Source organism: Thamnophis elegans, chromosome 1, assembly GCF_009769535.1.
Source record: "Thamnophis elegans isolate rThaEle1 chromosome 1, rThaEle1.pri, whole genome shotgun sequence".
NCBI lineage: Eukaryota > Metazoa > Chordata > Lepidosauria > Squamata > Colubridae > Thamnophis > Thamnophis elegans.
The window spans coordinates 109,949,255-109,964,822 of NC_045541.1; the positions used below are offsets into that span (position 1 = coordinate 109,949,255).

Below are 15,568 nucleotides of genomic sequence, written 5' to 3' on the forward strand. Positions count from 1 at the left end.
GAATCATGCCAGGGGAGACTTGAGCTTCACAAGGGAGCTGAGTTAGGGGTTTAAAGGGTGAAAGAGGAGACTTATGCACCTTCAGAATTAAAGCTAGCATTTTGCACCCCACCCTCCAAAAAGTGCAAAAAAAAATCCCAATTTTTCATTCCACCTTTTACGGGAGGTTAGGTGTGTGTATGACAAAATGAGTGTTGCTCAGCCCCCACCCCCACCCCTCCTGTGTCATATATGTACCAACTGTAACTTCTCCATCATGTGGTCGAGTCACAAAAATGCCAATCGGGTCGACAGGTATTTCTTTCTGGGCTTCTGTAGGAAGAACTGCAAGTCAAATCAAGATTAATATAATTAATAATGATAATAATATATGCTGCCTGACTCCCAGTGATTCTGAGCATTTTACAAATGGTTAGAACACTAAAGCTAGAAAACAACCCAAAACAAAAAATACAGATTATAGAAAGAAGAGAGTTATGTTGTAACCACAGATAAATGGTAAATTTATAATTGTACTTATAATTACTATAAAGAAGATGAAAAGCTACTGCTGGGTATCTTTTTTCTTTTTTCTTTTTCATTTATTTCTCTTTCATTTTTCACACCTTTAACCTTTTTTCTTTTTCTTACTTTTTATTAGCTTGTATTAGTTTTTATCTTCCTTTTAAAAATATTTAATAAAAATTACCCATTTATCCATTTATGTACCCTTGGCAAAGAGCCTGGTCTTCAGGTACCTTCAAACCTCCAGTATGATGGAGGCTGTTCGAATCTTGGTGAAAACTTAAGAGGGGAATCTTGAAGCGAACTTTTTCCACAAATATAAAGGGTACAAGATCCATGCCACCAACATGTATGCTCTGCCAGTCATCAGATACCCTGTCAATGTAGTCAAAGAAGGCCAAAGAAGAAACTACTCATGTGAAGACCCAGAAGCACTTCATGATGTACAGCGGTTTCCATGCCAAATCCAACACCCAGAGACAATACACCAGCCAGAAAGAGTCTGGTGAGTCTCAAAGCCACTGTCCTGGATGGAATCTAGAGCACCCATGAATACATCAGTAAGATGGCATTCAGAGATGAGCCTGAGGCAGCAGGAGACACAGGAGGAAATTCCAGCAGAGGAAGTGCCATAGCAAGGCAAGACCCTGCATTGTTTGATAACTGAGGTGTCAGACATTGGGAAATGTTACCAATGGCTGGAAAGCACTGGACTTAAAGACAGGGGCACTGATCACAACAGCACAAGGACAGGCACTAAGCGCCAGATCCATAGAGACAATGGACTATCACACTAGAAAGGATCCAAGATGCAAACTATGCAGAGAGACATCCGAGGCAGTTCAATATATAGTGGCAGGTTGTAAGATGCAAGCAGGAATAACATCCCGCTTTTGGCGGGACAGTCACGATTTTTAATAATTTGTCCCATGTCCCGCAGCGTGTTCAAAAAGTCCTGATTTTCCAAAAGAAAGAAAACAATATTAAAAAGGACGCCGTTAAAAAAAAAGTTTTTATTTCTCTGCAGTGTCATTCCTGATGTGGCCTTTAGAGGGCAATGGTTTTCCTCTCTCTGCTCGGCTCTGACGAGGGGCGAAGCTCCCTCCCCTCCAGTGAGTGCACGCGCTGACGCATGCCGTTTTTCTGCAGGGAGAGCGAGGGCTTTCTGGCACCACGGTGAGGAGGAGGCTCGGTCCCGGGCCAAGTGGCTCAGCCGTCAGAAGGTGGGTTTTTTTTGCCCGTACTCTTGGGCGCCGCTCTCCCTGCAGCCATTTCTCCCTCTTTCTCTTTTTTGTCCTTTCTCCTCCTTCCCCCCAAAAAGAGAACGAGAGGGAGAAGGAGATGTGGGGGAGACAGTGGGATCGCTGCTTTCTGAGCTTGGTGCAGCAAGGATCCCACTATCCTACTATTTTATTTTTCTTTATGTACACTGAGAGCATATTCACCAAAGACAAATTCCTTGTGTGTCCAATCACACTTGGCTAATAAACTATTCTATCTTACTTTACTCTACTCTACTCAATTCATTTCTATTTCAATTCTAACAAGGAGTTTAGCTTCTCTCTCTTGAAAATGTAAGCTAGCATAGCCTTAACTTTCAAACAGTTCATTTAGTGACCAAAGTTACAATGGCATTGAAAAAAGTGACTGATGACCATTTTTCACACTTAGTGACCATTGCAGCATCCTCATGGTCACGTGATCAAAATTTTGATGTTTGGCAACAGATTCGTATTTATGATGGTTTCAGTGTCCTGGGGTCATGTTACATACTGACAATCAGTATGGTAGTTTCCTCTGCTCCAGCGGGAACAATATTCAAATCTGATTGGTTGAGTGGTCTGATAGCTCCCTATAAAAGGGCTTCTGCCAGACAGAGTCTTTGCTGGATTGTACATAGTTGTCACTTAATAAAGAACTGTTTGTTGCTGAAGCCTGAGTCTGCCTCATCCGTTCACCCTATCTAACACTCATGTTCTGTACAGATGTTCCTATATATAATGCCAGCTACTTGTTTGTGCACAAAATATGAGCTGGATCTTCCTAAGTCAAGGTGGGAGATCCCACAGAAGGTCATCAGTAAGTTATGTAAACCACCATGCCTGTCTATCAATATCAAGCAAGAGGATATGGAAAAGAACACAGCTATATTTATGCCAGGTCTGGTCTATTAAAGCAGGGAGCAGACTTTAGACAGAGTATGGTAGCAACTGTGATTAGTTCCTTGTAATCAATTTACTTCAAAAAAATCTGTATTTAACAAAAGTGTTCATTGAAGTAAATTGATTACTGGGAACTAATCACAGTTGTACAATCAGTAGCTACCATACTTTGCTGTTGGCCATTGTGATGTCAGCTGCAGGCAGATCAGCATAAACAAGTATATAATTTGGCAAACTATCTGAAAGATAACCAAGGGCTAGACATAAGAAGTAGAGCCTCTACATTTCATACAAAACGCCCTCAGCTGTATATTCTGAATCTCTAAATTGTGTTCTTTTTAAAATGTTACTAGTCAGTGGAGCCAACGTTGAACTAAACAGATCAGTGGCTTGGTCTGTTATAATATCATTTTGATATCACCCAAAGGGGGGGGGAATAATAATTTTTCAGGCATAGGCACAAGAAAAGAGTTAATAGAAGGGTATGCACATTTTCTTGTCAGTAACAAAGTTTTATAGTACATTGGTTGTATTATTTATTTATTTATATGTATTTATTTATTCATTCATCACATTTTCTATTCTGTCCATCTTGTCTAAGTGATTCTGTATATACTAAAGAACAAATAATAGGTAAAATAGTTTGTCAAGCCACACAATGTGGGTTTTTTATATTCTTTTTGTTGTCAGTAAACATTCATTTTCTTATAATTAGGGTCAGATTAATCTTCTGTGCCTGTTACTATTTTTACCTTCTGAGGCTTTGTTATCACTTGTAGCTTCAGCATCTTTAGATTCAGCATTTATAGGTCCAGTGTTTGGTACAGTAAGTATGTCTGAAAAGGTTGGTTGATCAGAAGAAACATCAGGAGGAGGAACCGCTTCCATTTTTTCTATTTAAAAAAAGATACCATAGGATTTATTTTTAATGAAAGTTTACAGCATATTGTAGGAATATGACACATTGGGGGCAAAATTAAGGTTATAGTTAATACTAAGAAAACATAAAATTAAATGTATCACGAAGAATTTTCTAACAGCAAGAGAGATTCAATTGTACAACAGCCTCCCTCAGAGGTAGTGGACTTCACTTCCATGCTGCATTGGAAGAATATAAATGGAAGTTAGATATTTTAATGGTAGACTGGACCAAATTACCTCCAAAATGAAGAGCCGAGGTGGTGCAGCGGTTAAATGCAGCACTGCAGGCTACTTCAGCTGACTGCAGTTCTGCAGTTCAGCTGTTCAAATCTCACCGGCTCAGGGTTGACTCAGCCTTCCATCCTTCCGAGATGGGTAAAATGAGGACCCGGATTGTTGTTGGGGGCAATATGCTGACTCTGTAAACCGCTTAGAGAGGACTGAAAGCCCTATGAAGCAGTATATAAGTCTGACTGCTATTGCTATTGCTATTGCTAAAATGCTTTCCCAAACCTACACTTTGTGATAATTTATGAACATTTTATTTTTGCAGAACTGACTTATTTTTTCTTGTTCAATAAACTGTCTTTGAAAATTCTCAATCATCCTAGTCATGGTTGTCTCAAAGGTCTTTTTCCAAAAGGCAACTGGACTTGGTTTTTTTTTTTTAATACAATACAATACAATAGCAGAGTTGGAAAGGAGCTTGGAGGTATTCTAGTCCAACCCCCTGCCTAGGCAGGAAACCCTATACCGTTTCAGACAAATGGCTATCCAACATTTTCTTAAAGACTTCCAGTGTTGGGGCATTCACAACTTCTGGAGGCAAGCTGTTCCACTGATTAATTGTTCTAACCGTCAGGAAATTTCTCTTCAATTCTAAGTTGCTTCTCTCCTTGATTAGTTTCCACCCATTGCTTCTTGTTCTACCCTCAGGTGCCTTGGAGAATAGTTTGACTCCCTCTTCTTGTGAGATATTGGAACACTGCTATCATGTCTACCCTAGTCCTTCTTTTGATTAAACTAGACATACCCAGTTCCTCCAACCGTTTATTTTGCATATCATCCCAGAAACTTCTTCAATTTTATCTGCCTGACCGGGAATTGGTGGATAAAAATAGAAACATTTTCAAAGGGGGAAAAAAACAAGAAAATCCATTCGCCTTTTGGAAAAATCAATAAATTGGGACAATAAATTGAATTTTACAAATCCTCTTCATCATCCCGGAGCTTCACTGGTTTGGGTGGGGTGGTTTTTGTGATGGATTGCCTCTTCCCCCATCTAATCTTTGCTTGTCCAATTGCCTTGCAAATGCAGAAATGACTTATATGCCTATGGGAGGTTTCTGCTGAATCCAACTATTGTTCTATGGTCATGTCATTTAGCTTAATGGTTCCCGAATTAAGATTTCAAGTGACAAAAATAATAATAATTCAAATACAAGGGGAATATCACACTCTGTTTTAAGACAGTGGGTTTTTCCTTCCCCATGGGGGTAGCATCAGAGGTGGTATCCTGCTAATCCTCACCAGTTCGGGAGAACTGGTAATGGCGGTGGTGTGAGGCTCCTCCCACCCACCCAGACGTCATCAAGGCATGTCTGCGCATTCCCACCACGAAACCATAATGAAGAAAATAGAATACCATGGGTAACATGGCTATTTTTGGTGTATAGGAAGAGATGCCTGCTGAGGCATCACACATAGAAAAGGGACAGGGTTTCAATTGCATGTTCATGGCTAGCATCTTGTCCCCCCCCTTTTAACTTCTCCCTAGGAACACCCCCATTTTATTGGCTTAAATGTCTTCAAAGAAAGAAAGGTCATGTGTAACAATAATGATGGTTCGAAACAGTCACTTGTATTTCTGGTTTACCTGGTTCTGTCACTTTAAGTTCAAATTTGACCTTGGAACTTCCAGCAATGACAGCATAAGTGGCATCATCCTCTTTTCCAACATTATTAATGGTCAAGGTGTGCTTATTCCCCTCTGATTTGATAATATACTTCTCACTTGTGGCAAGGTCTACACCATTTTGCTGCCATTTCACCTTGATCCCCATCTTCTCCGTTTCTGCTTCAAAAATAGCCGTGCTTCCTGCTGAAACATCTTTTGTCTTTGGTTTCTTGATGAATGCTGAAGCTAAAAAGATGGCAAATAAAAATAAAAAGTGCAAAATAGTCTATTCCAGGGGTCCCCAACCCTGGTCTGTGGGCCTGCACCGGTCCGTAGCATGCCAGAAACTGGACCACAGAAATAAGTGAAGCCCCATCCACAGGATGCAGGCAGCACACAAAACCAAGCCCCCTCCATTTGGGGAAAAACCTCTCTCCATGCCCAAAAAGCTGGGGGCCACTGGTCTACCCTGTTTTCTAATCCCTCATACCTTCTGTATTTTTCAGAGTATAAGACACACCTTTTTCTCTCAAAAAAGAGGCTGAAAATTGGTGCGTCTTACACACTGAATACAGTATTTTTTTGCCTCCCGAAACCCCACCCCTTCACCAGAATGGCTGTGCATAGTTTTTAGGAGGCTTTCAGAGAGCTCCTGGGGGCTGGGGAGGGCAGAAATGAGCAAAAAATTGGGCCATTTTTTGCTCATTTTTGCCCCCCCCCCCGCCCCGGGAGCACTCTATAAGCTTCCTAAAGGCTATCCATGTCCTTTTTTTTGACAAAAAACAGGCCCATTTTCACAAAAAACAAGATATTTTTGGGAGATTTGCAGAGTGCAAAGACTTTTTAAAAAAAAATTTGCTTCTTCAAAACCTTGGTGCGTCTTATACTCCGGTGCGTCTTATACTCTGAAAAATACGGTATAGCATTTGCAATATTTTTTACAGGCATTGACTTTCAGAACTGATGATCATAAATTATTTTATTCAGTCTGGATATCCAGACTGAATATTCACTTTTAATACACCACTTTGATTCTAACTCCATTTTATCTCAACCACTTGTTGTTTAGGCAACCCACTGCTATGAACCAGAAAACAGGAAGGCCAGTTTTATTTCCTTTCCCGTGAAATGCTTCATTTTTCTGTAGAAGCCAGAATTCCTATCTGGTTAGATAATTATCTTCTTTGAAAAATCTAGACCTTGTCTTAGCTATCCATGGTCTGTGACATTAAATATACTGTATGATGATCTTTGAACCCTATATTACTAAATCATTCAGAGATTCTTGTTAGTGAAATGCATTATTCCCCGAATGTACTGTTGGTTGGTAGTTACAATGATAGGAATCAATTGCACTATTAAACTTTCTGAGAATCTTGGTTGATTTGCTAAAGTAAAATTGAAAAAAATATTCTGACCAGGATTTTTTCGTTTAAACCGTTTTCTGTGCTAATGTCACAAGCACAACCTACATAGGCTATGCTTGTGACTTTGCATTTGAGTCAAAGAGATTTCTTTCTCTATGTAATATCCAGTTTCATATACTACTAATCCCAGTCTGCTTTGTGAAGAGGAATGTGGATAACTGGTGAGAGGAAGTACAAAGGATCAAATTAATTAGGTAATGACTTTGATCCTTGGGACAGGAGAAGGAAGCATTACTGATTCATTATGCACAAACTATATTATCTGGGTTTAAATACAAATGGGCACCCATGTGCATATGGAACTTAACTAAAGGTATAAATTAGCCATTAAGTTTTTAATAAGAGCTTTTAGTAGTCTAGTTTATGTAGTACTAGCTAAAATGTAAGTAGGACTAGTTAAAATGTAAACATATTTTGACTTCATTAAAATAGCCTTATTTTAATTTGATTTTTCTTCTCATAAAAATTGATACTTTGGAGCAATAAACTTCAAAATGGATGGGAATATCTCTTTTAGGAAAAGAAGGTCTTATAGTGGATTATTCGCCTCAATCAACATATTAATAATATAAAACTTTACAGATTTCATAGAAGAAATGCAAATTAGCTATAAATGACAAAACACACTGTTAAAATATATATTTCTGTTTTTCTGCGGTTTAGGAAAGATCTTTTATTTTGTTAAGTCTGTTTTAGGGTTTACAGTTTAGCTTGTATGTGTGTCTTGACTCAAAATTATGAAATGGGCTGGATGGTTTCAGCTGGCCTCAGGATAAGAACTCAGGGTTCCTTAACTGCCTTAATTCAAATGGTAAAATAACTGAACTGCTTATATATGGGACTGCTCCCCCCCATGTTTGACACCTATGGTATTTAGTTGATTATATGTAGAGTAATTTCAGTTTGAATCTTTTGGATTCTGAAAAAAGAAGATGCAGATTTAAAAATAAACAGAAAACTTTGGTTGTGTTGAAGTGAATACCGTTCTCTCTAGATAGCAGAGGAACTTTATGGAGTAGAATATAGATGAAATAAGAAGCATTTCACCAAAGGATTTCTGCAGACGAGTGCTCCTGTCTCTTTCAGAAGCCCTTTATTAGGAAAATATATTTAGACAGAAAGCCAGCATGCTTGATATAGCTGTATTCAAAGTAAAATGATGACAGCTTATGCAAACTGCAAGACCAGATGGAGGCGGTCTAGTATCTATGCAATTATCAAAGAAGTAACAGTAATGAGAAGGAGTAGGAAGTGATGACAACCCTGAGAATAAAATTTGTAAAGAAGTTCAGGGCATGGGGTGGGCCAATGCATACATTTTGACTGTATCCATCACTATTAGAGGACAGTCACTGAGAAAATACAATGAGACAATACATAGAAGAACTGAACCTTCCAACACTAAACAAATGTCATGTTGTAGGTAGCAAAAATTAAGTCCTGACATTTACTTTATATCTAACAGGACTGGGTTACGGCATTCTTGGAAGTCAAGCCAGTTTGGAAAATGACTGCAAGACACTTACTGCTCATCTTCTCCCTTCAAAGCAGGAGGATAAAAAGATTTAGAGGGATAGCTTTGTAAAGCCAGTTGTTGTCACCCAGCCTTTTTAGCCTTTAAATCTTCCATAAATACTTTAATGGTCTGTCAACAATGCCCTTTTAAGCAGCTTCTATCTTGTGCTCATGGCAATTTAAATCCAACCCAGCTTAATAAAAATCTGGCAGGGTCTGAATTGGTTTGGCAACATCTTAAAAGAGACCCAGGACTACGATCTCCTCTTACTGGATACTTCCCCTACTATTGCGCCTTCCCAAGTTTCTGTTCAGGAAAGCAATGGTGTGTATTGTAGGAAGCCCCTCCCCAGATTAAAATATTCCTTATTCTGAATATTCTGAATAAGGGAATTTATATTTCCCCAAAGAAGAAATGGAGAAACATGTTCTTAAAGGCAGAAAACAGCCCCAGTCTTTCTTAACAGCCTCGGGCAGAAACCCGAAGACTTTAGAGATGGATATTTTGTGCCTATTAAGAAATCCAGGCCAGACTTTTCATAAACAAAACACCTTCAGCCCAGCTCCCACAGAAAGGATTAAAAGTAGAAAAACAAAAACTCCTAAAATCTACATTCCCCACCCAAATTCTAAGAACAGGACAGGACCTCTAGGACATAGTAGGACTAACCCCACCACCATTAGAATAGCAAGAGACCAGAAGGCTCACTACATTGCACCACCCCCTGGAGGATCTCAATCACAAAACCCCAGAACCCTACAAAGATCCATCCATTCACACAGCCAAGGAGTCCACGCCCCAGAAACATTTGCTGCAGCCACTGAAGTTTCTGGAAACCAAATAAACCTTATTTCCTTGCAACCAGTCAGCCTTCATTTTATTTCCAGTGCCTTTCTCCCAGTTTGGAACTGGACCAGATTTTTTTCCTATAGTATATACATATATATTTTATATAAATTAAATTTATATATGCTAAAGTTAATGCTATAATGTATGGGCACAACAATTACATTTAAATTAAAATTTCTTTTTTTTGCCTTCCAGAAGGTCTTTTACAGCTTCTGTTGCAATATCACATTAACAGCACAACTATTAGAAACCTGTTTCATACACAGAAAATTCAGCAGTACAGATATTTTTGAAACTATATTGAGTTTCCTTGATATTCCTATTTCCCCCTAGCCTTTGTTCTTTAAATAAATACTGGGGCTCCTGATATTTTTTCTTATTAAAAAGAAAAACCTAGGAAAAAATAAGGATGTCAGAGAAAAAATAATAATTTAAAATTCAGCATTTTTATTGGTTTTGAACCCAGGACCATTCTGCGTATGGCACAAACCTTCTAACTACTATGCTACTGAGATAACTTCTTACATGCACAGCAAAAGACTTCCTTCAAAAAAGAAATGAAGAGCATTCCTTCCTCTGTGAAGTAGCTGAGAAACCGAGGTAAGCCTCAGGAGAACGTGCCCCAAGGTCACGTAGGTCATGGGAGAGAGATGATTAAAGAACAATGTTATCTGTTCCTGTCCTACAAAAATGGTTGCTGGACAGGAACAGAGCACAGGATAGCATGACTAAACTCCTCAGTGACAAAATGCTGCTGGAATATTTCATCTTGTTCTTTGAACCATGATATGAGTAATGAGTGGGAGAGGGAGATCTTCATTTAAGTCTATTAAGTCTATCAGATCTACTCTTTGATTCCTTCAATTTAGTCAAAGCTTGATCTCTCAGTAGCTTTTCAAACGTGCAGCTGAGTAGGCTGCTCCCCACTTATCTTTTATCACCAGAACAACTCTGGTCAGGGAGAAGGTTTTTTGCTGTTAGTTTCATATGGTGTACTCAGCACAGAGAGAACAGGTACAAATAATAATTTTCCTTAGCTGATTTCTTACTTCCAATATATTATCTTCCTCTCCTTCAACAAAGTAGAGTAAATGGAAATCAGTTTGGTATGTGCCCGTGGCAGCTTCAGCTGGATCAGTGAGAGAATTGGCCAATGTTTTGCTCTAGAACTTTATTTAAAGTTATTGTAAATTTCCTAGCTGAAAAGAGTAAAGGCCACTTGCTCCATTAATGGGCTTAGCTCTCCCTTGATCCCAAGTTGTGATGTCTTAAAATCTTACATTCTTCTTCCGCTACAGCAGCTGAGGCTATAAATTCCAGTAAAGTAACCTGAGCAAAAGACTGCCAGTAAGATGTGCATACCAAGCCTGTCTTTATTAAACCTTTGTATATAATTGTTCCATGCATCTGTTGTCCCACAAGTCCATTAATGTAGAATAGCTATAATTATTTTGCCCTAGTATTTACAGATTTACATTTAAAAGCAGGTTTACTACTCGTAAAGCTTCATGTTGCAGTTGTATACTCAAAGTTATGAAAAAGAGCATGCTGACTCAGTTTACAATATCAATGTAAACGATCTCATTGGAGTCCCCTCATCGTATAGCAAATGCAATGCCCCCCCTCTCCGAATCTATGGCGTCTACTCTGACAGCATTTAAGGAGGTATAAAAAACTTGGCTTTTCTCTTAGGCCTTGGGTTATGATGGATGCCAAGTATCTATATCTGCCACCAAGAGCTGTGATGGCACAGTGGAGAGCCATGGTGGTGCAGTGGTTAGAATGCAGTATTGCAGGTTATTTCTGCCAACTGCAAGCAGTTCTCACTGGCTTAAAGTTGACTCAGCCCTCCACCCTTCCGAGATCATTAAAATGCGGACCCAGATTGTTGGAGGCAATATGCTGACTCTGTAAACCACTTGGAGAGGGCTGTAAAGCACTATGAAGCAGTATATGAGTCTAAATGCTATTGCTACCGCTATTGCTATATTTTACAGATTAATTTAAGTATGATTTCCCCCTCTCTCCTGGACATGCATTCTGTTTTCATTCTGATATGGTCTCATGCTATTTTTCATGTTGCATGCTGCCCTGGATCTTAGTAGAGTTCGGTGCCTTTATGAGATTGAAAACACTGCTACAACTACTGCTGCTATTGCTGTTGCTGCTACTACTAAAGTTTCAGCTCCTACGATGCAAGTGATCTTATCAAAATATGTTTTCCACTGCTTTTCCTAGGCCTATAGTCATCTCTCTGACTTGTATTTAGCAAATGTTTTTTCCCCTAGATGTTCATAGGCTCTTGCTGACTACAACTCAAGACTCGCATTTTGTGTATGTGCACAGTTCTCGCGTACTTATAATTGTTCAGTACTTTCTTTCCGGCTTCTCCATTTTGATTCTGGAATTGTTCCACATAATAATGAACAAATTAGAAGTGTAATCAAATTATCACATCTATGATCCATATCAGTGGTGGGTTCCAGATCTCATTGCAACCGGTATGGTTGCAATGGGGCCCGGCATCCACCACATGAATGTGCACAGCACGCATGCACACACGTGCAATGTGTGCATGCATCCTTACCTCTTGTGACGCCTTCGCAAGCCTCCATGACGCTCCAGCTGCTTGGTGGAGCATTGCGCAGACACCCTGCGCTCCCTGTGCATGTGCGGAAGCGCCGAGGAACTCAAATACAGGTAAGGAGTTCGGGTGGGTGGGCCCTCCGGACCACCGTACCGGAACAGTACCCGGTGCTCCAGGCAAGCACCAGTATGCCCGTACTGGGGTGTACTGCCTGCAAACCACCACTGATCCATATCTATAATCATATAGTTAGCCACCTAGAGTTTCTGAGAACAAGCATCTAAATTTATTATCTTCAATATATCTTTTTATTCTGACATGAAGACAGTCTGACATGTAAAAAAGGTCAGCTCCATAGCAATAAAATCAAAAGTAATCAGTATCCTAAAAAACAAAACAAAATGAAAACCAACCCAAAACTGTTCCAGAAGGCTGTCAACATTACTAAAGTCAGGTATTTCTGAACCTGAGTCCTAGGATAGTGGCAATTGAGGTTTGTGATGGAGAAATTTCTGAGAAATGGTGCAGGAGGCTGTGGATGTCATTGGACATGGAAGTGGTTTACCATTGTCTTCTGGGACTTCTTCTGGCCTTTGAGTCTAATCTACAGCTTTGGTATTCCCCAGAGATCTCCTCTTCAAATGCTGATCTTAGTTCTCTCCCCAGCCCAAACAAGATCTTCCAGATGTTTCCACTGTTAACATTGCTAAGGCTTAATTAGGACCCAGGAACAACTAAAGACACAAGCTATATTTCACGAAAGTCATTCAGCCTTTTCAGAGGCCTCCAGTCATACAGAAGAGTTCAACAAGAGTGTATACCCCTAACATTAATTTTATTTACATCTAATATTTTCCCCTTATTCTCCAATTAATAGCATCATGCCACATGCTCCACCCCTTTTGCAACATGCATAGAAAAAGGATAGGGCTTGCATCACAATATCACCATGCAGTTCTTGTTGGTCTGCATGATACTTTTACCAATGTATACCAAAATGTACCTAATTTGGGTTTTCTTCCTACAACATTCTGCTTCTAGTAACTAGATTCATCCATGTACACCTGTAATTCCATTCAATTACTTCAGTGTATTCTTTTAGGATTTATCACTAAAACCAATAGGAAGGGCGCCACAATGAAAGAGTCTTGGAGAATGCAAAGGACTATGTGGATTTCATCATGTGTTTGGGGAAACAGGATATTTGTTGTGGAAGTCCTCTTATTTCTTCTCAGATACTGTTGATTACAGTATAACCAATGGCATTCTCACCAGTTTAATGTCTCTCTGTTTCCTAAGAAGCCATTGCTCGGTTGCTACTGCTGCGTTTCTAATGTTCTGATTTTTGAGCTCTCACATAATTTTTTTAGCCTAACCATTGAAGTTCTAATCTAATCACATGTTATATTTTCTAGGAAAAATATCCAAAGAAGCCTTTCCCCCCTTCAGGTCAATTGTATCCAATTAGGCATAAAGGGGGGGGGGCACATAAATCTTTCCTGCTACTTATAAGCAGTTATTTAGGGACAACATTAACCTGATATTAATTGATCAAAGTGGAATATTGTGATAATTCATGTATGTGGGTCAGGGATGAATTAAGGCCAAATGATGTCCTAATGGTGGAAATGGTGCCTCTCAGCCCTTTCATTGCTTAACTGACAAGACATTAAGATTCAATGTGCTGAAAACTTGAGCATGGCAATAAACAATTAAGGACATGGTAGCCAGGGGAGGGGAGAAACTCCTCTGTGATGTCCCCCTTTCCTTGGTGCCCTAAGCAGTGTATGTACTTATATTGCTTGATGGTAATTTAAAAGCAAAAAATCTAAGGCAGTGATATGAGATATGCATTAAGTGACCTTGCATAGCTGTATATACAGTAACAAATGAATGCTGTGTCTTAGAAGAGTTAGCTGAATTGGGAAAACAAACATACCACAACATGGGTGAAAACTATCTTTTAAACTAGGCAGCTACCAGATCCCAGATTATCAATCCTCAATATAATAGGAGATTGTAAAAGACAAAAAGGTTTAGCACTAATTTTATATCCTTGCAAATGCACTGCAGTGGAGTTGATGGCATCTAATATTCAATCACAACAATGGATCCATTCCCCAGTAGCTTGTCTCGGAATGTAGCATTCAATATTATAAGATCTTAACTAAGACCATTAAAGAAGGTTTAAATTTCAGGAATGAAGCATGTATGTTTTTGAAGGTGCAGACATTTAACAGGGGAATAATGTGACTTGCCTTTTTTTTCATTTTAATTTAAATACCTTTTCAGAAAAGGTACCAAAATAGCTTTTCTAGATGAGAGCTCTCACATATCATATTTCAAAAGGAGAAAGGAAAGAATTATTTATGGATTTCTGTCAATACAAGGATTAATATTATTGAGCAAAAACTACATCTTAAACAAAGTACCTCATTTTCTCAACTCCCTATAAACTTATATTTGTATGGAAGATCAGGAGAAAAATAATTAACAATGCCAATCACATACACCAGGAAAAATTCAGAGGAAAATCACAAGCTGCAATTTGAAGGGGACAAAGAAATAAAGAATGTATAGCCTCCCTATATTTTAAATTAACAAAGCCACTTTATTTTAATTATCCTTTAATTTTATTTCTGTTTGCCTACTTCAAAAGGGAATACTGGTTAATTTTTCTCTCATGTAACCTTATTGTTAAGACATCTTGTTTCACTATATAATGAAGAGACCTGCTCCATCTCTATGCTTACTCAAGTAACATTCTTTTGTTCCATCTCCAGTTATCCTTACCTGGTTTCTTTGTAGGTTCTGGCATCTTCCCGTTGGCTTGTGAATTGAAAGGACCCTTTCACTGAGTGGCACTGCAAGGAGACTGAAGGACTTCCAAGACCCCCCTCCAAGAAATACTACTCAGAAGCCCCCTCCTGCTCCTCCCTGTTGTTCCCCTTCTGTTGTCAGCACCACCACCTTATCAACAGTACAGAGGCACTTGACAAAATTCCTCTGCCAGTTTAAATATAGCTGAGTTCCATGTGTCAGAGAGTGTGAACCATCCAAGACAGGCCCCACTGTTCATCCAATGTAGGACTTACATACACCCCACTGCCCAAAATGATGTCCTTGCGTATTCCTCTCCATGATATCATTTGTGTCTTTAATTATGTACACAAAACCTCAATGTATCAATGTAAATTCCAACACTATGAACAGATGCAGATGAAATTATGCATTGGTGAGTCCCGTTCACCGTTCACTGAAATGGAATGGAAGGATTTTGCTTAATTTGAATTCAATTGTGTTACATTTGGAACAGTGTCAGTATATCAAGTCTACTCTGCAAAAGTATTCCTTGATGAGCTACCCAGTCACACAACAGAACTACCCTTCAACTTTGATCAATATAGGGAAGTAAAGTTCTAGTGCTTATTTCCACAAATCTCAAGTCCAAACTCAGCAGGGGTAAATAACAAGTTTGAAAACTGGAGTGGAATGAATTGGCAATTTTTAGTGTACAGTTGTGTCAGACTTGTATTAGATAAGTATTAGATCTGACCTTACATTCAGAAGGCATGTGAATGGAAGAGTATTTTTCTCCTTTTTCTAATGCTACTGTGCTTTTGACTACCAGGTGGCAGCATTGCAGTAATAATCCATTTTATCCATCCTGCCATTTATGAACTTTCAGAGATATCTTGAACCTCA

The 15,568-nt window shown here is 39.0% G+C and overlaps 1 protein-coding gene across 1 annotated transcript in view; it reads right to left on the bottom strand.

Annotated features, from left to right (window-relative positions):
• MYBPC3 (myosin binding protein C3) overlaps window positions 1–14,681 on the bottom strand; it is a 79,433-nt gene extending 64,752 nt beyond the window's left edge. The window contains exons 1-4 of the mRNA XM_032213093.1: window positions 14,657–14,681; window positions 5,464–5,730; window positions 3,419–3,559; window positions 238–324 (exon numbers count right to left, since the gene is read on the bottom strand). Of these exons, the coding sequence (XP_032068984.1) occupies window positions 238–324; window positions 3,419–3,559; window positions 5,464–5,730; window positions 14,657–14,681 (520 nt within the window). The remainder of the gene's footprint in view (window positions 1–237; window positions 325–3,418; window positions 3,560–5,463; window positions 5,731–14,656) is intronic.
• Window positions 14,682–15,568: the final 887 nt, after the last annotated feature.